This window comes from Schistocerca piceifrons, chromosome 4 (assembly GCF_021461385.2).
Source record: "Schistocerca piceifrons isolate TAMUIC-IGC-003096 chromosome 4, iqSchPice1.1, whole genome shotgun sequence".
Classification (NCBI taxonomy): domain Eukaryota; kingdom Metazoa; phylum Arthropoda; class Insecta; order Orthoptera; family Acrididae; genus Schistocerca; species Schistocerca piceifrons.
Genome location: NC_060141.1, coordinates 146093714 through 146117788, shown reverse-complemented (window position 1 = coordinate 146117788; position 24075 = coordinate 146093714). Strand labels below are relative to the sequence as shown.

Sequence of the window (24075 nt, the reverse complement as noted above, 5' to 3'; positions counted from 1 at the left end):
AAATGAGACACTTAAAGTAGTAAAGGAGTTTTGCTATTTGGGGAGCAAAATAACTGATGATGGTCGAAGTAGAGAGGATATAAAATGTAGACTGGCAATGGCAAGGAAAGCGTTTCTTAAGAAGAGAAATTTGTTAACATCGAGTATTGATTGAAGTGTCAGGAAGCCATTTCTGAAAGTATTTGTATGGAGTGTAGCCATGTATGGAAGTGAAACGTGGACGATAAACAGCTTAGACAAGAAGAGAATAGAAGCTTTCGAAATGTGGTGCTACAGAAGAATGCTGAAGATTAGATGGTTTGATCACATAACTAATGAGGAGGTATTGAATAGAATTGGGGAAAAGAGGAGCTTGTGGCACAACTTGACTAGAAGAAGGGATCGGTTGGTAGGACATGTTCTGAGGCATCAAGGGATCACCAATGTAGTATTGGAGGGCAGCGTGGAGGGTAAAAATTGTAGAGGGAGACCAAGAGATGAATACACTAAGCGGATTCAGAAGGATGTAGGATGCAGTAAGTACTGGGAGATGAAGAACCTTGCACAGGATAGGGTAGCATGGAGAGCTGCATCAAACCAGTCTCAGGACTGAAGACCACAACAAACAAACAACATTGATGACTGTTTTCGACCATTGATTAACAGAGACTGAAGCCAGGAGTGTTACAGGAGTAAAGGATATGTTGCAAGGGTAACTCCCAACTTCATAGTTCAGGAAACCTGGTGATGAAAGAAGGATACAGGTGACTCGGGTTGTGAAGCAGCCATTGAAATTTTACATTGTGCTCAGCTGTAGGTTGTGCCATTGGGTGGTCAACATTGTTCTTGGGTGCAGTTTGGTGGTGACCACTCATTCTTGTGGACAGCTGTTTGGTTGTCATACAAACATACGAAGCTTTTTGTGACAACCAACCAGTTGTCCACAGGAATGAATGAAAACTGCCAAACTGTGACCAAGAACAAAATTGGCCACCCAGTGGCACAACATGCTCAATTTCAATGGCTGCTTCACAACCCAAACTATCTGGATCCTTCCTTCCACCACCAGCTTTTCTGAACTATGTGGATAGGAGTTATTCTCACAACACATCCTTTGCTCCCATAGCCCTCTTGGTCTCAATCTCTCATGACCCACACCTTCCACCCAACAGTTTTCCCTTCCTCTGTTCTCTTGTCCCCCTACTAATGGATGTCGCCTTGATCATGCACTTCACCCCACTGACTAGCCTGTGCACATGCCAGTCTGCAATCCTAGCCAGCAAAACTGCTGCCTCCACCCGAGCTGCTAGCTACCCACCCCTAGCCACTAATCCAGACAAGTGTAGGATTTATTCTGAAAGGTAGCAAGTTTTATTTCTCTTTTGTGTTTGCCTATTGACAGTTGAGGCTTCCGCAATTTGGAGAGTGGTCACATGTACTCCTAACTCATTTACTTCTATCAGAATTTTTCTACTGTATTTAAACAGTTACAGCTTTTTCTTGCATCTCAGTTGCTCACAAAACTGAAATAGTAATCTTTTCAAGACAGCTGACCAAAATTTCAACATAATCCTTGAAATATCATGTGTGTCTAAACTCCAGGATATCAAAGATATTAGAGTGAATTGAAGAAGAAGTAATGTGTAAATGTAAATTTCATAGACAACATGTTAGAAATTCTCCAAAGAACTTGTTAGGAATCATTATTGATATTCTACACTTGTATTTTATGCAGTGACATGTATGTTTGATTGTTATTATTCAGCGCAATTTCTTCTGATTTCTGGTACTTTTTAAATACCTCTTGGTGGATACTGAATGCTAACTTAATTCATTGACCTTTTTTGCTTCTGTAAATGGCTGGGAATTCCTCAATCCCTGAAGTTAGTTAGTGGAATTAACAACATAAAATATTTATATGATATACTAGTGTAATTACTTAGTCTTTGAGTGCATCATCTAGTTCTTATTTATTGCAAATAAAATTTTCAGGTTGCAAATTTCTTTTACAACATTCTATTATAATGTCATTTGTATTGTTGTTAATGAGCAGTGATTAATATTTATTAATGATCATGTACTATTGAGGAAGATAATGAATAACAAAATCTATTTCAGAAGGCATAAATAAAAAGCAACCATGACAGGAAAGAAGAGGAGTTGAAAGGAGAATGAAGGAGATCTGGTTTTATTACTTCCCACAATGGACAGTCTCAGTCGATAATATTTTATCTTGTTATGTATGCAGGTGGTGGTAATGGGAGGTCCAGCAACACATCAGCATTCACCTATGTCTGTGGAGCATCCTGCTGCAAGTACTGCTGCCAGCTCTGCCCCATTATCTCAGCAGGCCACACCCCATCAGGATGCTAAGAATGCACCTACAGGACTGCGAGTCCGCACTGATGAATTGCGCAGAGCATCTTCATCACCACAGGTGCTTTTTGTGCAACAATTTTTCTCCCTTAATGTAGGAATAGTGGGGAGGGGGGGTGGGGGGGGGAAGGCTACCTCAGTTTCAGGATATTTGTGAGGTAGAATTTATAGTCGTCAATTGACACTTGAAAAATTACTCATACTTAGAGATTTTGCGTATGTTGTCTGGCCGCGCAGTTGTCCATTCGCAGTTTAATGTAAATTATGCAGAGTTCTGTAGAACTATTTTTTTATGCTCTGATGGCAACAGAGGCTTTTTTAAATATCAGTAAAGAGCAAGAGTGGCAGGATGTTTAGAATACTGATAACATAGATGATAAATATAATGCTTTCCTTAACACATTTCTCGTGGTTTTTGAAAGTTATTTTCCTTTAATATGGTTAAAACAGTGTACTAGTACTAACAGGGAACATAGGTGGCTGACTAGTGGCATACGGATCTTATGTAGAGCAAAGTGGAAATTATATCAAAACATTAGAAATTGCGGTAACCCTTTACAAACTATACTTTAAGGTGTTCAAACATGTTATTAGGAAGACAAACAGCAAGTGGTATGCAAATAGGATAACTAATTCTAAATAAAATTAAAACCATATGTTCATTCATGAAAGAAGTATGTGCCACACAGTTCAAGGTCAAGGATACAAAGACAGTATAAAGTAAAAAATTTGTTTCTGTTACTGGTAGGTCAGATACATGTATGGTATTTAACAATCAGTTTCTCAATATAGCAGCAGAATTAAATACAGGTAATCGTATAACTCTCTTAGAAACTGGCTTTATAAGACTGCCATCTGAAATACACCTTTGTGATTTTGACAAGGGGGAAACTGAGTCAGTAATTAAATTGCCAAAGACGAAGGACTCCCATGAATATGATGGGGTAGCTGACAAAATACTAGAGCACCGTGCTGCATGTTTTAGTCCAGAAATGTGACTAATTTGTAATTTTGCCTTTCCAAAATGATCAGTTTCCTGAACAATTAAAGTGAGGAACTGCTTTATAAAAAAAGGATAATGTAGACAATTGTAGATATATTTCTAAGCCATCAGTATTTGCTAAAATTTTTGGAAAGACTGTATAATGTGGGTAATGATTATTTCAGTTCACATAATTTGTTGTCAGACATTCAGTTTGGTCTCTCTTCTCTGTGATGAACTGGATAGATTGCAAAAAAAATTGTGAACGTCAGATGGCTTGTTTGATTTAATTAAGGTGTTTGATTGTATCGATCACAAAATATTACTGCAGAAGTTGAAGTATTATGGAAGAAGAGTAATAGCTCATAATTGGTTCATCTCATACTGTAAGAACTGTTCTCCACAGTAGTGACGGCAGCTATGATGCACTGTTAAGTTGGAGGGGGGGGGGGGGGGGGTACTGAGGATCAGTGCTGGGACCAGTGCAGTTTTTTTATACATATGATGATATGCCTTCTAATATGACAAGTAATTCTAAAATATTTCTCTTTGCTGATGACACCAGCTTGATAGTGAATGATTTCGAGTGCAACATAGCCATGTATCAAATAGTGCAATAAGGCTCAAATTTTACAGTTTCTAACACACAATTCAATTAAAACTGACATTTTGATTACACAGAATGAGCATATGATAAGTGAGTCTGAACAACCCATATTTCTTGCTGTTCAAACAGTGGAAACTCCGGGTTGGAATATCAACAGTATAAGGAAAAGATAGATTGCCACATTAAATGTGACATGTTACATTGCAGAGAGGAACAGCAAAAAGACACTTACACATTACCTTTTGCCCACAGCCTTCATCAGGAAAGGGTATACACACACACACACACACACACACACACACACACACACACACACACACACACATATTCATTCACGCAACAAACGCATACCTCATACACACGTCGTATGCGCGAGGTGAGTTTGCTTGTGTGTGTGTGTGTGTGTGTGTGTGTGTGTGTGTGTGTGTGTGTGTGTGTGTGTTTTCCCTTTCTGACAGAGGCTGTGGCCAGAAGCTAATGCATAAGTGTTTTTTTGTGTTTCTGTCTGCAACTTAACGTATCATATTTACGGTAAGTGTCAATCTATCTTTTCCTTACATTGTTTCTAGATGTTCAGGTATATGGTAAGCTGTCATTGAAAGTCATGTTCAGCATCTTCTTCAAAAACTTTCTGTTATAACAGTACCTTCAATAAAAGATAGTGTAACAAGGAAATTAGTCTACTTCACTTGTTTTCATTCACTTATGACAAATAGCATTACATTCGGGGGTCACTCTTCCCATTCATAAAGGATGTTTTCGACTGAAGAGTGAGCAATTAGAGCCATGTGTGGTGTAAGTTTGTGAACCTCTTGTCAACCCATGTTCAGGCATCTGGTAATTCTGACATTGGCCTCTCAGTATGTATTATCTTTGATGTCATTTATTGTTAACTATATGCGCTTGTTCCCAAGAATTAGCAGTCTTCACTCAATTAATACTATACAGAAATTCATTCTGCATTTGCATCACACCTCCTAAAGTGTCATGCAGACATGCAGGCAGTACTCTCCTACATCCATTTTGAGTATGTTACCATTAGAATTGAAAAGCACTTTCAAGCCAAACCAAACAATTTTCTTATGACTGACTCCTCCTATTGTGTTGGGGAGTACTGGAAAAAATTAAGTGAATTCCTGTGTTAAATTGTTTTGGTGATTTGCTCCTAAATTTGGTCCTATGGACCAAGGTGTTTAAAATAAAATCAAAATGTATTTGAATACTATAAACACTAAATGTATTCCATCTGTGCTGCTTTCCATGAAATTTGAGTAAGCACATATGAGTTGCCATTGTCTGATACAGTTGCTTTCATATTTGCAATGAAATTCTGTTTGCAGTAGCCGCATAAAGAATTGTTTCTTTGTCCTCCATTTTTTCCTTTGTGAAATAATTGTACATATGCCATAGTGTTGTTATTTTAGTATCTTCTTCTGAATAGAGCTGATTTGTAAGTACATCTGAGTGAAGCTCTAATCAATGTATTGTTACCAGAACTCTGTCTGTGAATGATAACAATATTTTGTTGGAAAAGATAGATTCCTACTCACGATAAAGATAATACACACACACACACATACAAACAAACACACACGTATACGTATTCACAAAAGCAAACACACTTCACGAGTGCTATCACTGGCAGCTCTGACCAGAATTTAACTGTCATATGAATAACAATCTGGAGTGGGGTGGGGAAGGAGGAGGGACAGGAAGGTACAGGTGAGGGTTAGAGAAGAGTGCTGTCTGGTGGGACATGCAGGGACTAGAAACTGCCAGGGGTGTGGGAGGAAAAAAGAACAGGAATGGAAAAGGAGAGGAGCATGGAAGGGGAAAGGATAGGCAGGTGCAGGGGACATGAAAAGGAAGGAGGTGATATGACGGAGGAGACAGAAACTGTGAAGGTGTGTGTTACCATAGGTTGAGACCAGGATAATTTTGAAAGTGCAGAATTTGTTGTAAGGGTAACACTCATTTGTGTTGTACGGAAAAGCTGATGGTGGACGGTAACTCTCGTAGATGGCCCAGATTGTGAAGCAGCCATTGAAATCAAGCATGTTAATCCAGCTGCATGTTGTGCCTCCCTCCTCCCTGACCCACTCCAGATTACTATTCACGTGACAGTCGCATTCCAGTCAGAGCTGCCAGTGTTAATGAGCATGTGTGCATGACGTGTGCTTGCTTGTGTGAATGTGAGCATGTTTTCTTTGCTGGGGAAGGCTTTGGGCCAAAGCTGTAATGTGTAACAGTCTTGTCCTTGTGCCTGTCCGCAGCTTAGCACATCATCTTTAAGGTGAGTAGCAATCTATCCTTTTCCTAATATTGTTTATACTCCAACCTGGGGTTTCCATTGTTTAATAGTTTGTTAGCTTCATTTCCTATCCATATTCAAGTTCAACTGAGTAACTGACTGTGTCTCCAGCTTTATAACGCAACTGGAAACAGTGCACTGCTTTCCACAAAACACATACACACACACATTCTGCTGTGTGAAAAGTGTGATTTGAAACCAAAAGCTCACAGAACAGTGTGGGGATCACCATATCACTAGACATCAGTCCTATAATATGTATATAAAATGCCATAAATTGTGTTTTGGTACCAGTCCATGTACCAGACAATGAAATGTTTTTTTTTTACTCATGGTAATTCACAGTGCAAGCTCTCAGACATAAATTGGCATTATTATTTTATTCATAATTGTTATTTTTCAGCAACTATAGTACAGGGTGACACACGGGAGACAGACGGTTTTTAATGAAATAATACTCAGCCAACTTTAAAATTAATGCATGTTTATTTACACAAAATCAAAGCTCATTATTTTCCATTTTAGTTAACAAAGTTATTTGTGAAAAAATAATATCGTCAAGGTGATGTCCATCATTTTGAATGCAGGACTCAAGTCTCTTCTCAAAATCCTCCATCACATGGACTAAAATCTCTGCAGGGATGGCCGCAATTTCTTGAATGATTGCATTCTTCAACTCATCCAAATTTCGTGGTTTGTGGTTATAGACAGAGTTCTTAAGGTATGTTGTTGTTGTTGTGGTCTTCAGTCCTGAGACTGGTTTGATGCAGCTCTCCATGCTACTCTATCCTGTGCAAGCTTTTTCATCTCCCAGTACCTACTGCAACCTACATCCTTCTGAATCTGCTTAGTGTATTCATCTCTTGGTCTCCCTCTACGATTTTTACCCTCCACGCTGCCCTCCAATACTAAATTGGTGATCCCTTGATGCCTCAGAACATGTCCTACCAACCGATCCCTTCTTCTGGTCAAGTTGTGCCACAAACTTCTCTTCTCCCCAATCCTATTCAATACTTCCTCATTAGTTATGTGATCTACCCATCTAATCTTCAGCATTCTTCTGTAGCACCACATTTCGAAAGCTTCTATTCTCTTCTTGTCCAAACTACTTATCGTCCATGTTTCACTTCCATACATGGCTACACTCAATACGAATACTTTCAGAAATGACTTCCTGACACTTAAATCAATACTGGATGTTAACAAATTTCTCTTCTTCAGAAACGCTTTCCTTGCCATTGCCAGACTACATTTTATATCCTCTCTACTTCGACCATCATCAGTTATTTTGCTCCCCAAATAGCAAAACTCCTTTACTACTTTAAGTGCCTCATTTCCTAATCTAACTCCCTCAGCATCACCCAACTTAATTAGACTACATTCCATTATCCTTGTTTTGCTTTTGTTGATGTTCATCTTATATCCTCCTTTCAAGACACTGTCCATTCCATTCAACTGCTCTTCCAAGTCCTTTGCTGTCTCTGACACAATTACAATGTCATCGGCGAGCCTCAAAGTTTTTATTTCTTCTCCATGAATTTTAATACCTACTCCGAATTTTTCTTTTATTTCCTTTACTGCTTGCTCAATATACAGATTGAACATCGGGGAGAGGCCACAACCCTGTCTCACTCCCCTCCCAACCACTGCCTCCCTTTCATGTCCCTCGACTCTTATAACTGCCATCTGGTTTCTGTACAAATTGTAAATAGCCTTTCGCTCCCTGTATTTTACCCCTGCCACCTTCAGAATTTGAAAGAGAGTATTCCAGTCAACATTGTCAAAAGCTTTCTCTAAGTCTACAAATGCTAGAAACGTAGGTTTGCCTTTCCTTAATCTTTCTTCTAAGATAAGTCGTAAGGTCAGTATTGCCTCACGTGTTCCAGTGTTTCTACGGAATCCAAACTGATCTTCCCCGAGGTTGGCTTCTACTAGTTTTTCCATTCGTCTGTAAAGAATTCGTGTTAGTATTTTGCAGCTGTGACTTATTAAACTGATAGTTCGGTAATTTTCACATCTGTCAACACCTGCTTTCTTTGGGATTGGAATTATTATACTCTTCTTGAAGTCTGAGGGTATTTCGCCTGTTTCATACATCTTGCTCACCAGATGGTAGAGTTTTGTCATGACTGGCTCTCCCACGGCCGTCAGTAGTTCCAATGGAATATTGTCTACTCCGGGGGCCTTGTTTCGACTCAGGTCTTCTCCCATTTCATCTTCATCTACATCCTCTTCCATTTCCATAATATTGTCCTCAAGTACATCGCCCTTGTATAGACCCTCTATATACTCCTTCCACCTTTCTGCTTTCCCTTCTTTGCTTAGAACTGGATTTCCATCTGAGCTCTTGATATTCATACAAGTCGTTCTCTTATCTCCAAAGGTCTCTTTAATTTTCCTGTAGGCGGTATCTATCTTACCCCTAGTGAGATAGGCCTCTACATCCTTACATTTGTCCTCTAGCCATCCCTGCTTAGCCATTTTGCACTTCCTGTCGATCTCATTTTTGAGACGTTTGTATTCCTTTTTGCCTGCTTCACTTACTGCATTTTTATATTTTCTCCTTTCATCAATTAAATTCAATATTTCTTCTGTTACCCAAGGATTTCTACTAGCCCTCATCTTTTTACCTACTTGATCCTCTGCTGCCTTCACTACTTCATCCCTCAAAGCTACCCATTCTTCTTCTAGTGTATTTTTTTCCCCCATTCCTGTCAATTGCTCCCTTATGCTCTCCCTGAATCTCTGTACAACCTCTGGTTCTTTTAGTTTATCCAGGTCCCATCTCCTTAAATTCCCACCTTTTTGCAGTTTCTTCAGTTTTAATCTACAGGTCATAACCAATAGATTGTGGTCAGAGTCCACATCTGCCCCTGGAAATGTCTTACAATTTAAAACCTGGTTCCTAAATCTCTGTCTTACCATTATATAATCTATCTGATACCTTTTAGTATCTCCAGGGTTCTTCCATGTATACAACCTTCTTTCATGATTCTTAAACCAAGTGTTAGTTATGATTATGTTGTGCTCTGTGCAAAATTCTACCAGGCGGCTTCCTCTTTCATTTCTTAGCCCCAATCCATATTCACCTACTATGTTTCCTTCTCTCCCTTTTCCTACACTCGAATTCCAGTCACCCTTCACTACCTGAATAATTTCTTTTATTTCATCATACATTTCTTCAATTTCTTCGTCATCTGCAGAGCTAGTTGGCATATAAACTTGTACTACTGTAGTAGGTGTGGGCTTCGTATCCATCTTGGCCACAACAATGCGTTCACTATGCTGTTTGTAGTAGCTTACCCGCATTCCTATTTTCCTATTCATTATTAAACCTACTCCTGCATTACCCCTATTTGATTTTGTGTTTATAACCCTGTAGTCACCTGACCAGAAGTCTTGTTCCTCCTGCCACCGAACTTCACTAATTCCCACTATATCTAACTTTAACCTATCCATTTCCCTTTTTAAATTTTCTAACCTACCTGCCCGATTAAGGGATCTGACATTCCACGCTCCGATCCGTAGAACGCCAGTTTTCTTTCTCCTGATAACGACATCCTCTTGAGTAGTCCCCGCCCGGAGATCCGAATGGGGGACTATTTTACCTCCGGAATATTTTACCCAAGAGGTCGCCATCATCATGTAATCATACAGTAAAGCTGCATGCCCTCGGGAAAAATTATGGCTGTAGTTTCCCCTTGCCTTCAGCCGTTCGCAGTACCAGCACAGCAAGGCCGTTTTGGTTATTGTTACAAGGCCAGATCAGTCAATCATCCAGACTGTTGCCCTTGCAACTACTGAAAAGGCTGCTGCCCCTCTTCAGGAACCACATGTTTGTCTGGCCTCTCAACAGATACCCCTCCGTTGTGGTTGCTCCTACGGTACGGCTATCTGTATCGCTGAGGCACGCAAGCCTCCCCACCAACGGCAAGGTCCATGGTTCATGGGGGGGACCCCCACAGAAAAAAAGTCACATACTGACAAGTCGGGAGACCTGGGAGGCCAACGAACATTCCCAAAATGTGAGATAATCCGACCAGGAAACGTGCGTCTAAGAACTGTCATTGAAGTGTTTGCGGTGTGCGATGTTGCCCCATGCTGCTGGAACCAAACGCATTTTAAAGGGATTCATCATCTTCATAGTTATGGTTTGGAGAATGTTTCAAGCATACGAATGTAACTAACCGAATTAACAGTAACTGTGGCCCCATTCTCTTCAAAAAAATAAGGTCCAATAATGGCAACAGAGCCAAGAACAAACCAGACTGTAACTTTTTCTGAGTGTAGAGGACGCTGGTGGATAAGGTGTTGATGCTCTGGTGCCCAGTAACGTAGGTTTTGCTTATTCACGGTCCTGTTTAAATGAAAATGAGCTTCATCGCTCATCAATAAAATTTCATTTTCATTCGATCGCAAAATCACTTGCATTCTGCAAGCGAAGTCATCACGTACAGAAAAATCAGTTTCCTTAAGTTGTTGGACAATGAGCATTTTGTAGGGATGGAATTTTAATTCTTTATGCAAAATTCATCTAACCGATTCATGATTGCTTCGTAACTCACTAGCATGATGTCTAGCTGACTGTCCTGGGCGTCTGACTGCCGCTTGCCTTACCTTTTCAACATTTTCTGATGTTGTTACTCTGCGTCTCTGGCCAGGATGCTTCTTATCCAGTATGTTTCCAGTTGATCTGAAGTTTTCCACCCATCTGAGGACTCTGTTACAGCTCGGAACCACGCACTAATCAATCGCTGTGTAGCAATAATAGAATCACCACTTTTCACAAAACTGTCATAAACAAACACTCGACATTGCAAGTCCCACTGCTCCATAGTGACTGAGTAAATGAAATGGCGTCTTGTGTGGATCAGAACTATCCCCACCACGACCACCCCCCACCACCGTGCCCTCAGTACTATGCAGTTCAAAACCGTCCATCTCCCGTGTGTCATCCTGTATGTATTTCAGAATAAAATTCAGTCTCCAGTAGCACAGATATTTTTATTTCACCTGACTGGTTTCAACAAATTAGTCAGTCATTATCAGAAACTTAGTTGATGTTGCTAATTTACAGTAAATGAATCACATTAAAGCAGTACTAACATTCTGAAGATGACAAATTAATTTGTCAAAACCAATAAACCAAAACAAAAATATCTCTTCAATTGATGATTGAATTTTATTCTGAAATAAAGTGAAATTTTTGTGGCAAGTGAGTCTTCATCTATGGCACACTGAATATACTCTGTGTATCTGCATTAATATTTTTTTTTTTTTTTTTTTTTTTTTTTTTTTTTTTTTTTTTTTTTTTTTTTTTTTTTTTTTTTACTTCAAGCAACACCCAATTGGAAGCAAGAGTAACCAAAAAAGAGCATTCAGTGTAAAGTGTATAAGTACTCTGCAAACTTCTAGATGCGCCCATGTGGTACACTCTTTACACCACAGCAATAAAAATTAAGGTTAAAGTTCTAAAACTAAACTAAACTCTGCCCAAACAAGCCATGAAAGCCCAACGGTACTGACCAGCCGCCGTGTCATCCTCAGCCCACAAGTTTCACTGGATGCAGATATGGAGGGGCATGTGGTCAGCACACTGCTCCCCCGGCCATATGTCAGTGGACGAGACTGGAACCTCTACTGCCCAGCTTCTCAATTTGACTCACAAGGGCTGAGTGCACCCTGCTTGCCATCAGCACTCAGCAGACTGGATTGTCACCCATCTTGAGTGCTAGCCCAGACCAACAATGCTTAACTTTATTGATCCGACTGGAACCAGTGTTACCAATGTAGCAAGAGTATTGGCAAGGTTAAAATTCTAGCCAACAAAAGACAAAGAAAATTATAGAAACAATAAAATATTATACAGACTCACTCACTATAACAAAAGAATCACTTCAGAAATATCAAGACAAAATTAAAATAGCTCAACATGGCAATTGGCAAGAATTATCTTAAGAAATTAATAATGATGCACAGATAATATTCAAGTCTAAACGTGCCAATTGGCAAGAATTATCATAAGGAATTAATAATGCTGCATAGAAAATATTTGAGTCAATTAAAGTGAAAAGAAAATATGGTGGAATGATATATAACCAGACTTTATCAGAGAGGGTCAAAGGGCAAAATGGGAAAAGTGGAAATGCTCAGTGAAAATTGAATACTATAATCTGTTTAAATGGAAAAGAAAGGAAACAGCAAGGATAATTAAAAGAAATAACAGATATTTTGAGAAGAGGAAACTTTCAGAAATGAAGAAAACTTTTCAGTTATAATACCTGTGATTTTTATTAGACGTTTAAGAGTAGACTGAAAGGATACCACAGCCCAAGTGTCTGTTTCATAGATGAAAATGACAGACATGTCTACATCTACATCTACATACATACTCCGCAATCCACCATACGGTGCGTGGCGGAGGGTACCTCGTACCACAACTAGCATCTTCTCTCCCTGTTCCACTCCCAAACAGAACGAGGGAAAAATGACTGCCTATATGCCTCTGTACGAGCCCTAATCTCTCTTATCTTATCTGTGTGGTCTTTCCACGAAATGTAAGTTGGCGGCAGTAAAATTGTACTGCAGTCAGCCTCAAATGCTGGTTCTCTAAATTTCCTCAGTAGTGATTCACGAAAAGAACACCTCCTTTCCTCTAGAGACTCCCACCTGAGTTCCTGAAGCATTTCCGTAACACTTGCGTGATGATCAAACCTACCATTAACAAATCTAGCAGCCTGCCTCTGAATTGCTTCTATGTCCTCCCTCAATCCGACCTGATAGGGATCCCAAACGCTCAAGCAGTACTCAAGAATAGGTCGTATTAGTGTTTTATAAGTGGTCTCCTTTACAGATGAACCACATCTTCCCAAGATTCTACCAATGAACCGAAGACGACTATCCGCCTTCCCCACAACTGCCATTACATGCTTGTCCCACTTCATATCACTCTGCAGTGTTACGCCCAAATATTTAATCGATGTGACTGTGTCAAGCGCTACACATTAAATTCAGACATTACAGGATTCTTTTTCCTATTCATCTGCATTAATTTACATTTATCTATATTTAGAGTTAGCTGCCATTCTTTACACCAGTCACAAATCCTGTCCAAGTCATCTTGTATCCTCCTACAGTCACTCAACAACGACACCTTCCCGTACACCACAGCATCATCAGCAAACAGCCGCACATTGCTATCCACCCTATCCAACAGATCTTTTATGTAGATAGAAAACAACGGCGGACCTACCACACTTCCCTGGGGCACACCAGATGATACCCTCACCTCCGATGAACACTCACCATCGAGGACAACGTACTGGGTTCTATTACTTAAGAAGTCTTCGAACCACTCACATACTTGGGAACAAATCCCATATGCTCATACCTTAGATAGGAGTCTGCAGTGGGACACCGAGTCAAACGCTTTCCAGTAGTCAAGGAATGTGACATCCGTCTGATACACTTCATCCATTGTTCGCAAGATATCATGTGAAAAAAGGGCAAGTTGCGTTTCGCAGGAGCAATGTTTTCTTAAGCCGTGCCTGATGCATGGACAGCAACTTATCTGTCTCAAGGAAATTCATTATATTCGAGCTTAGAATATGTTCGAGAATCCTGCAACAAACCGATGTTCAGGATATTGGTCTGTAATTTTGACGACCCGTCCTTCTACCCTTCTTATATACAGGCGTCACCTGCGCTTTTTTCCAGTCACTCCGGACTTTACGTTGGGCAAGAGATTCATGATAAATGCAAGCTAAGTAAGGAGCCAATCCAGTAGAGTACTCTGTAAAACCGAATTGGAATGCCATCAGGACCTGGCGATTTATTTATTTTCAACCCATTCAGCTGCTTCACAACCCCAGGGATGTCTATCAATATGTCCTTCATACGGGAATCTGTACGAGACTCAAACGGCGGTATGTTTGTACGATACTCCTGCGTGAAAGATTTCTCAAATGCTAAATTTAAAATTTCAGCTTTCGTTTTGCTGTCTTCCATTGCCAGGCCAGATTGATCAGTGAGTGACTGGATGGAAGCCTTCGACCCGCTTACCGATTTTATGTAAGACCAGAATTTCCTTGGGTTTTCAGCAAGATCTTCTGCTAAGGTATGACGGTGGTAGTGGTTGAATGCTTCGCGCATCGCTCTTTTTACAGCAGCACGAATCTCTACTAACTTTTGCCTGTCCTCATTCTCCCGATCTTTCTTGTACTGCGAGTGCAACTGCCTTTGCTTCCTGATTGTTCTCCGAATTGCGCTGTTAAACCTCGGTGGGTCTTTTCCGTCCGTAACCCACTTTTTCGGCACACACTTGTCCAATATGTGATTTACAATGTGTTTAAAATTTGCCCATAATTCTTCCACGTCCATCGTACCAGAAGTAAATGAAGTCGATTCATTTACTAAGTGGGATGCTAACAACTGCTTATTTGCTCTTTCTGGTAAGAATACTCTCCTAGCCTTCTTGACTGACTTTTTAACTTTCGTAACCATAGTCGTAATGACAACATCATGATCACTAATCCCTGTCTCAACACTGACACCGGGCGCTGATAACCTCGTTGTTGTGCGCCCTAAAACACTAATAATCATCATCATCATCATCATCATCATCATCATCAACAACACTGACGCCGTCGATGAGGTCTGGTCTGTTTGTGGCTACCAGATCTAAAATATTTCCATTACGTGTTGGCTGTCGATTTAGCTGCTCAAGACAGTTTTCGGATAATGTGTTCAAAAGTAATTCACACGACGGCTTGTCTGTACCACCTGTAATGAATCCATAGTCATACCAGTCTATACTAGGTAGGTTGAAGTCACCTCCGACTAATATAGCATGATCCGAGTACTTCTGCGATACGGAATGTAGACTCCCTTTGAATGATTCTAGAACTGTCATGATGGAACCTGGTGGCCGATAATAACACCCCACAATTAACTTTATTTCCCTTAGCCCTGCTAAACGTGTCCAGATAACTTCACAATCACACTCTACTTCGACCTCAGTAGACACAATATTTTTGTCAACTGCAATGAAGACACCACCTCCTACGGTGTCTAATCTGTCTTTCTGATACACGTTCCAACCCTCACTAAATGTTTCAGAACTTCCTATCTCAGGGTTCAGCCAGGTCTCAGTCCCGAGAATAATTTGCGCACCACATGCTTCCTGGAGGGCAGTAAATTCAGGAAATTTATTCCGAACACTTTGTACGTTTACTGCTAATATCTTGATAGCTAAAGTGTCTTTATACTGAGCGCGTCCTGATTTCCCTGCCTGCACGTCGACTGGTGAGTGTTCATCAGGACACCTCGCACTACTGCCTAGCCTAAAAAAAAAAAAAAAAACCATGTGCACACCACAAGTACTCTGCTACCCAAGTAGCCACTTCCTTTGTGTAGTGCACCCCTGACCTATCTAGGGGCATCCTACAATTCCCCACCCATTAGTGCAAGTCTAGAAATCTGCAGCCAAGACCGTCACAGAGTCGACGAAGCCTCTGGTTGAGACCCTCCACTCAGCTCCAAACCAAAGGACCCCGATCCACTCTGGGAATGATGCTGCAAATAGAGAGCTCTGCTTGCACCCCACGTGCGAGGCCAGCGGTCTTCACCAAATCCGCCAGCCGCCTGTACGAACTGAGGAACCCAAGCGACAGGCATCATTGGTGCCGACGTGAGCAACTACTTCCAGGCAACTGCACCCCGTACGCTTGATAGCCGCAGGCAAGGCTGCTTCCACATCTCGGATGAGGCCCCCCGGCAGACAAACTGAGTGCACGTTGGATTTCTTTCCAGCCCTGTATGCTATTTCCCTAAGGGGCTCCATCACCCTCCTAATGTTGGAGCTCCCAATAACCGGCAAGCCTTTGCTCCTGTGTGCCTGCTCGGGCCCTGCTGAAGAAGCAGCCACCTGCCCACTGACAGGATGAACGGGCGAGGCCAGCCGGCCAGCCCCCACATTGACCCTCCGCCTCGAGCGACGTGAACGCCTTGCAGTCCGCCACTCACCTTGAGGTGAGGGCGGCCCCAACGCACTGGGTATACTAGAAGGTGCTGCGGCAGCTGAGTCAGCAGACGCAGCAAGCGACACCTGGGGTGTCTCAAGCAACGCGCCAGACCCTCCGCTGTTGCTGCACCTCGAGACAGCAGCCTGAAGGCGGCTGACCGTGGCCAACAGCACGCTCAGCTGCTCGCGAACCGCGACCAGTTCCTCCTGCGCCCGCACACAGCACGCATGCACCCTATCCATTCTACTGCTTATATCTAACGACTCCACGAATTTATACTCTACGGCTATCAATAAGCAATATTACTCCTCTCAAATATGAGAGTACGCAAGGATTTTATGTAATTAAATATAATGCTGAAAATTGTGAAATACATGCAAAATATTTCGAACATGATAGTGGAAAAACAGACAATGAAAAATCCAGAATGCAATAACAACAATTTGGAAAGAATATATTTTTACTCACCACATAGAGGAGATGTTGAGTAGCAAACAGGAACAGTGAAAAAGACTGCTATTAAAATATTAAGCTTTCAGACCTTCTTCAAACATAGAAAACACAAAGCCAACTCTGGCTGCTGAGGCCTGACTGCAGTTGTGTCTGACATGAACAGCATTCTGCTGAGGTGGGTGGTGGGGATAAGGAAGAGGCAATGGGTGAGGAGGGGGAGGGATAGCAGGATACGGGTGGAGGAAGTTACTGTGCTGCTTGTGGGAGCAGGCAGGAATGTGGTGAGGACAGGTCAGGACAGAGCTGAGAGATGCAGTGTCCAGATTCTGTGCTGGGGCAAGAGGGGAAGAGGGGGAGGAGAGAAGCAGAGAAGGGGAAAGGACTAAAAGGTGTGGTAGAAAGTGTGTGGAGTGCCGGAATGGAAGAAGGGGAGGGGATAGATAGGTGGAGGACAGGGACTAGTGAAGTTATTGATCAGGGGGACTATGGGAATGAAGGATATGTTGTAGGGAGAGTTCCTGCCTGCACAATTCAGAAAAGCTGGTATTGGTAGGAAGATTCCAGATAGTGGAGTCTGTGAAGCAGCCTTTAAAGTGAAGCACATCATGTTGGGCAGCATGTTGAGTATTTGGTTGGTCCAGTTGTCTCTTGGTCATAGTTGGCATTGGCCATTCGTGCACACAGACAGCTTGTTAGCTTATATGCCCACATGTAAAGCAGCGCAGTGGTTGCAGTGTAGCTTGTAGAACACATGCCTACTTATTTGGGTAGCCCTGCCTTTGATGTGGTAGGAGATACCTGTGACAGGACTGGATGAAGATGATGATGATGATGATGATGATGATGATGATTTTGGATGTGGGGCACTCAACAGAATGGTCATTAGCACCATTATGAAGTGTCAGCATACCATTACAGTGGGTGGGTGGGTGGGGAGGGAAGGAGTGGGGCAAGTCTTTCCACACAACAGAGTTGTTTATAATGCATTGAAGTCCACCTCCCTTCCTCTGCACTTTAAGGAGGTAGGACTTGAGTAGTTGGTAATGAGCAGATGTAGGGGGGCAGGCCTTGGGTCTAAGTCTGTTGCAAGGATATGAGCCGAAAGGCAAGTGGGTGGGATCAGGGGTGGAGTAGGGATGGAAAAGGATACTGTGTAGGTTCAGTGGCCGGCAGAATACCACTTTGGGAGGGATACGAAGGATATTTATCATTTCAGGGCAGGATGAGAGGTAGTCAAAATCCTGGAAAAGAATGTGATTCAATTGCTTCAGTCCTGGGTGGGTCACGAGAGCAGTGCTCCTTTGTGGCTGGACATGTGAGAGGTGGTAGGTAATTGGAGAAACAAAGCACAGGAGATCTGTTTCTGGACAAGATTTGAAGCCTTATTTTACTGTGTAAAGGTCCCTGTGAGACTCTTGGCATATTTGGAGAGAGACTGCTTGGTAGCTGGGAGTTGAGGTGCAGTAACAGTCACAAGAAATACCTCCTTACACAGCTGGGAATGAAACATGGCTTTCTCATGTGGTGGAAGGACCCATCAGTATGAGGAACTTGCAGAACATGGTTGTTGCTCGACCATATTTTAATTGAGTGTGGTTTATTTTTTGACTTGATGGCTGATCTGTGTCTTCCATAGTATCAATGACAATGATATGAGTGTGTATGCATTGTAAGGTTTTGTTTGTTGTCTGGTCTCCTTCCCAAAATACTGGGAGGGAGATTTTAGTGTGTTACAAAGTGTTTTGTTCAGCCATTACACTGGGCAACAGTGATTTTGCTGCCTTACGATTTTGACATATTTCTGATTATATTTGGGTCATTGATTCCAAAACTCCCTTCAGTTTTACGTCATCCAGCTATATAGCTTATTCTCATTGTATTCCACTCTAATCATATTAGTCCACATATACAGCTACATCAATCACATACAATTAAATACAGAAGACATTTGGATGGATCAAGCACTTCCATTTGTATTAAGCAATATTGTATCAATCTAACTGCCATTATTTATTTGTACACAAGTCACATTTAGTTCATTAATTTTGTTTCCATTGGGTCACTGAATCTTCATTTCTGTGATTTTCTCTTAAGCATTGATCTTAGACATTCGTACTGGATGCTCCAACAGTAATCCGCCATCATATGTGTATCCCATCATCCACAATACTGTTCTTCCATTGAACTTATTTCCTGGTGGAAATACACACCCTGTTCCTCACTTACATCACCAAGACAATCTGGAAACTGGTCCAAATGACTGTGCAGATAGTGGCATTTTATGCTCATGTTATAACGAAGTGCACAAAACGTAATGAACATAATCTCTATTAGATCTTGAGGGTTGAATAACCGTTTGGCAGTTTTTTGTTCTACTGATTTTTATTTGTATGAACTAGTTTTTGGCTTATTAGGCCATCTTCAGATAACTACTGGCTATTGTTTACAAGGAGCTTGTGTTCTTACGAACCAGACATTCTGGACTAAGATACAACGCACTTACACATGATCTTTAGTTGTGGTATTGTCTTTGGAATTGTCAAACGGGTCTCTTGAATTTTTCTTCTGTAAAACTGTTCTTCAACATAATAAATCACATTTTATGGTTTGTCAGTACCATGTATGACAACAATTAGAACTATTTAGAACACACATTATTACAAAATTACAATTTTTTTGTATTTGTTGTGAACAGTTGCACTGGACACTAATTGTTAGTTGTACAACAGCGATGTTTTCTTTGGGGGTTACATTTTGTTATTAGAAAAAGTGTGCATTGGTAAATATCAAATATTACATTGTTACAGTTAGGAATGTAAACACATAAGGGATATTACATTATATTGGGGTGTGAATTTGTTTACTATTGGGACACTTTGTGGTTAGTAGCAAGTTTACTGTATTGAGTAAAGTTTAAGAGTGGTGATGTGTTCAGTTGCAATTGGTCATTTAGAACCAGCTGGGGATTTAGGGCTAAATGTTTGTTAATTTCAAGTGCTTCTAGTAGGCTGAGTTTTCTGCCTTTGTTGGCTATATGTAGCACTTCTGTGTGTGTAAGATATTTGTGTCCTTCTTTGAGCACATGTTCAGCAAAGGTGGAGTCTGATTGATTTAATCTCCAGCTGCGTTCATTTTCAGCCAGCCTTGTTGATATGGCCTGGTCTGTTTGAGCAATGTACAGTTTATTGCAGTCAGTGCAGGTTATTTTGTAGACCCCACTTTTGCTTAGTTTATCTGTTTTGTCCTTGCTGTTGAACAGGAGATTAGCTGTAGTGCCTCTGACATAAAATGATGTTTTATAGTTTTGGGTTTGAGTGTTTTGGCCAGTTTGTCTGATAGCTTACCTAGATATGAAATAGTACACCAGTTGGTTTTTGGTGCAGTTGTTATTGCAGAGGGGGTATAAATGTAGGGCTAGATTTTCCTTCTTTGTTTCTTGTGCAGGATTTTGTCAACTAATTCGGGTTATAGCCATTGTTATATGCAATATATTTAATGGCGTCTACTTCTGTTTGGAAATTTTGTTTTGACATTGATATGGATGTGAGGCGATGCACCATGGAATGGAAGGCTGCATGTTTGTGTGTTATTGGGTGTTGTGAACATGAGGGTATTACTGTGTCTGTTGTTGTGGGTTTTCTGCAAATTTTGAAAGTGTGTGTATTTGTGGTGATATCTGTGTAAAGGTCTAAAAAGTTAATGTATTTTTCACCTAGCTCCATGGTGAATTGTATGTTTTTGTGTTGTGAATTTAGATGTTCTAGGAATCTATTAGATATTATAATTAAATTTTCCCCAAGACGTTAAGTCTCATCTGTATCTACGATAATGCTGGAAGCTGAAGAAATGAATTAAAATTTGTGCCACAGCTGGGATTTTAACTCAGTGAGCAAGATGACCCGGGTTCGAGTCCCGGCTGTGGCACAAATTTTAATTCATTTCTTGAGCTTCCAGCACTGTTCTCTGTTAGTTCTTAATTGTTAGAAGCGCTATAGTTTTCATGGAAATTCTGTTCTACCACATCCGAGTGATGATCACACAGCTCCCTCAGCATAATTTATTGAGTCTTGAAATTTCTGCTCATTTATGAGTTGGCAGATTTGTGGTCCATCATATATACCTGCTTTCGCAAATACTCTTCTTGGGTTTGCCGCTAGATCATATTGTACTGATACCACTGTCCGACGTCTTCAGGTGGTCGTCATCAAAATTTATCAGGCCGAGAGAAGACAATGCGTTTGAACAGGAAGAGCCTCGCAGTCGGAGTAAATCAGTGCTCACAGTGCCCACTGCCAGGAGGCATAGAAAGGTGCTGAACCGAAAATCTGCATCCCTGGTGATAAGACAGTCCCAGAAAGATGACACTAAGGATAACACTTCGGTCTTCTCGTAAAACGTGTGATACCCCGTGTCTGAGCATTGCTCTGCTACTGGTTATTTATCAGGCTGGCCAAGCAGATATGACAATGGTTTTTAACTCAATGTTCTTGCATGGTTTGGCACGTCTGCCCAATATAAGATTTCCTACATCGGCACGGAATCTTATACACGCCACATTTCCTAAGTCTGAGATCGTCTTTGGCCGAGCACAACTAACTCCTCAGTTTTGCTGGTGACCGAAAGAAGACTTACCACCAAAATATAGCAGGAATGCTGTTGCAGTGGGTGCCTCCACATCTTCATTTTTGTCCCTGTTTTGAACTTGCTTAGAATGGAATACATGGCATATCTGTCTAACAGAATAGCTGTTCTGACACACACACACACACACACACACAAGAAGACTGAAGTTTTATCCTCAGTGTCAAATGTATTTTTAAGGAGGTCATACGTATCCGTATGGCCAACGATCTCATCAGCAGGGATGCAGGTATTGAGTTCAGCAGTGCCTGGAATCCAGCAGTGGCTGGCATAGGGCACTATGAGTGCTGCTTTCTTCCAGCTACAAGTGTCTTCCCAGGCACGCTTATTGCTTGCTCCTGGCCTAATAAATTTCGGTGCTGCCTTTTGACTGTCGTCAGTTGTACCTTGTAGCAGGGACACATCAGCTACCACCACATGAAGAGGTCGATAGTTGTATGGATAAAATATTGTGGGATGGTATAGTCCGATGGAAAACTTGAGAAGTTTATTTGTGACAGATCCGTCGGGAAAGCCTGAAATGTCATGTATCTGCTGATCTGCTGTTATTTTCTCCATACTTAAATGCAAGAAATTTTGTACATATATAGCCAAAGTATCCTCCATCTCTGTTCAAAGCCTTGATTAACTGCTTCATTTATCCAAGTTTGATGTGCAGTGGTGGCAATATGATGCACTTTCTGCCAGCCAAAGGTTCTGTATTGAGGTATTTTCTCCAGTGATGCTCAATGATGTTCCATGTGAATCCATAGATGTATCACAACACTGCACTGAGCAGATATTTGAATGTTGTGCAGCGGTAGTGAATTTAGTGAAACTAAACTTCTAATTGTTGTTGTTTATAGGTCCCCTAACTCCGACTTGAGCATTTCTGCTCAAGCTAGAGAGGGTTCTTGTTTCACTTTGCAGGAAGTACCAGAAACTAGTTATATGTGGTGACTTCAATATAAATTTTGTATATGATAGTGCAAGAAAATGGATGTTGGTAGATTCATATGATCTGATACAAAGTTTTTTTTTTCCCCAACTATGGTGCAGGGGAACAGTAGCACAGCCATAGACAATATTTTTATTCATTCTTCATTACTAAATGGGCATTCTGTTTGTAAAAGCGTGAATGGCCTTTCAGACCTTGATGCACAAATTTTGACACTAAAAGGCTTTTGTACTCAAACCAATATCATATTTAACTACAAACTATGTAGGAAAGTTAATCCAACAGCAATAGAGAGTTTTTTAAACCTTGTCAAAGAAGAAGTGTGGCAGGATGTTTATAGTGCCAATAACATAAATGTTAAATACAAAGCTTTCCTTAACACATTTCTCATGCTCTTTGAGAGTTGCTTTCCATTAGAACGTTCTAAATGGGGTACTAGGAGTAATGGGCAGCCCAGGTGACTAACTAGTGGGATAAGGATATCATGTAGAACAAAGCGGGGATTATATCAAGATGTTAGAAGTAGTCACAATCAAACTACAGTAGCCCATTGCAAACAGTATTGTAAGGTGCTTAAAAATGTTATCAGGAAGGCAAAGAGTATGTGGTATGCGAATAGAATAGCTAATTCACAGGATAAAACTAAAACCATATGGTCAATTGTGAAGGAAGTGACTGGTCAGCAGCACAAGGTCAACGATATAAAGTCAGTTCACAGTATAAATATTTCTGTTACTGATAAATCAGATATTTGTACAGTATTTAATAATCATTTTCTGAGCATAGCTGGTGAATTAAATAAAAATTTAGTTTCTACAGGAAACCATATAACTTTCTTGGCAAATGCCTTTTCGAGATTGATGTCTGAAATACTCTTCTGTGATACACACAAGAGGGAGATTGAGTCAGTAATTAAATCACTGAAGACTAAAGACTCTCATGGTTATGATGGAGCATCTAGCAGAATATTAAAGTACTGTGCTGAACATGTTAGCCCTGTATTTAGCCATATTTTTAATTTTTCCTTTAGGAATGGTCAGTTTCCTCAGCAATTAAAGTACTCAGTAGTATAGCCACTTTATAAAAAGGCAGAAAGGGATAATGTAGATAATTTTAGACCTGTTTCCTTGCCATCAGTGTTTGCAAAAGTTATTGAAAAGACTATGTTTGTAAGGATAGTTGATCATTTTATATCACACGATTTGCTATCAAATGTACAGTTCGGCTTATAAGTCGTTTAACAACTGAAAATGTTATATTCTCTTTTCTCTGTGAGGTACTGGATGAGATAAACAAAAGGTTTTGAATGCTTGGCATATTTTTTGATTTAACTAAGGCATTTGATTGTGTTGATCACAAAATATTGCTCCATTAGTTGGACCATTACGGAATATGGGGAGTAGCTCACAAAATTGGTTCACCTCTTACTTTAGCAACAGGCAGCAAAAGGTCATTATTCACAATGTTGATAACAGCTGTGATGTGGGGTCTGATTGGGGTACTGTCAAGTTGGGGTTGCCCCAGGGATCAGTGTTGGGGCATTTCCTGTTCCTTATTTATATAAATGATATGCCCTCTAGTATTACGGGTAACTCTAAAATATTTCTGTTTGCTGATGACACTAGCTTCGTAGTAAAGGATGATGTGTGCAACATTGGCTCGGTTTCAAATAATGCAGTACATGACCTCAGTTCATGGCTTGTAGAAAATAAACTAATGCTAAATCACAGTAAGACTCAGTTTTTACAGTTTCTAACACACAATTCA

At 40.7% G+C, this 24075-nt stretch overlaps 1 protein-coding gene across 1 annotated transcript in view; it reads left to right on the top strand.

Moving 5' to 3' along the window:
* LOC124795683 (longitudinals lacking protein, isoforms H/M/V-like) overlaps positions 1-24075 on the top strand; it is a 320009-nt gene that overhangs the window by 281309 nt on the left and 14625 nt on the right. Inside the window, exon 9 of the mRNA XM_047259764.1 lies at positions 2228-2416. Within this exon, the coding sequence (XP_047115720.1) occupies positions 2228-2416 (189 nt within the window). The remainder of the gene's footprint in view (positions 1-2227; positions 2417-24075) is intronic.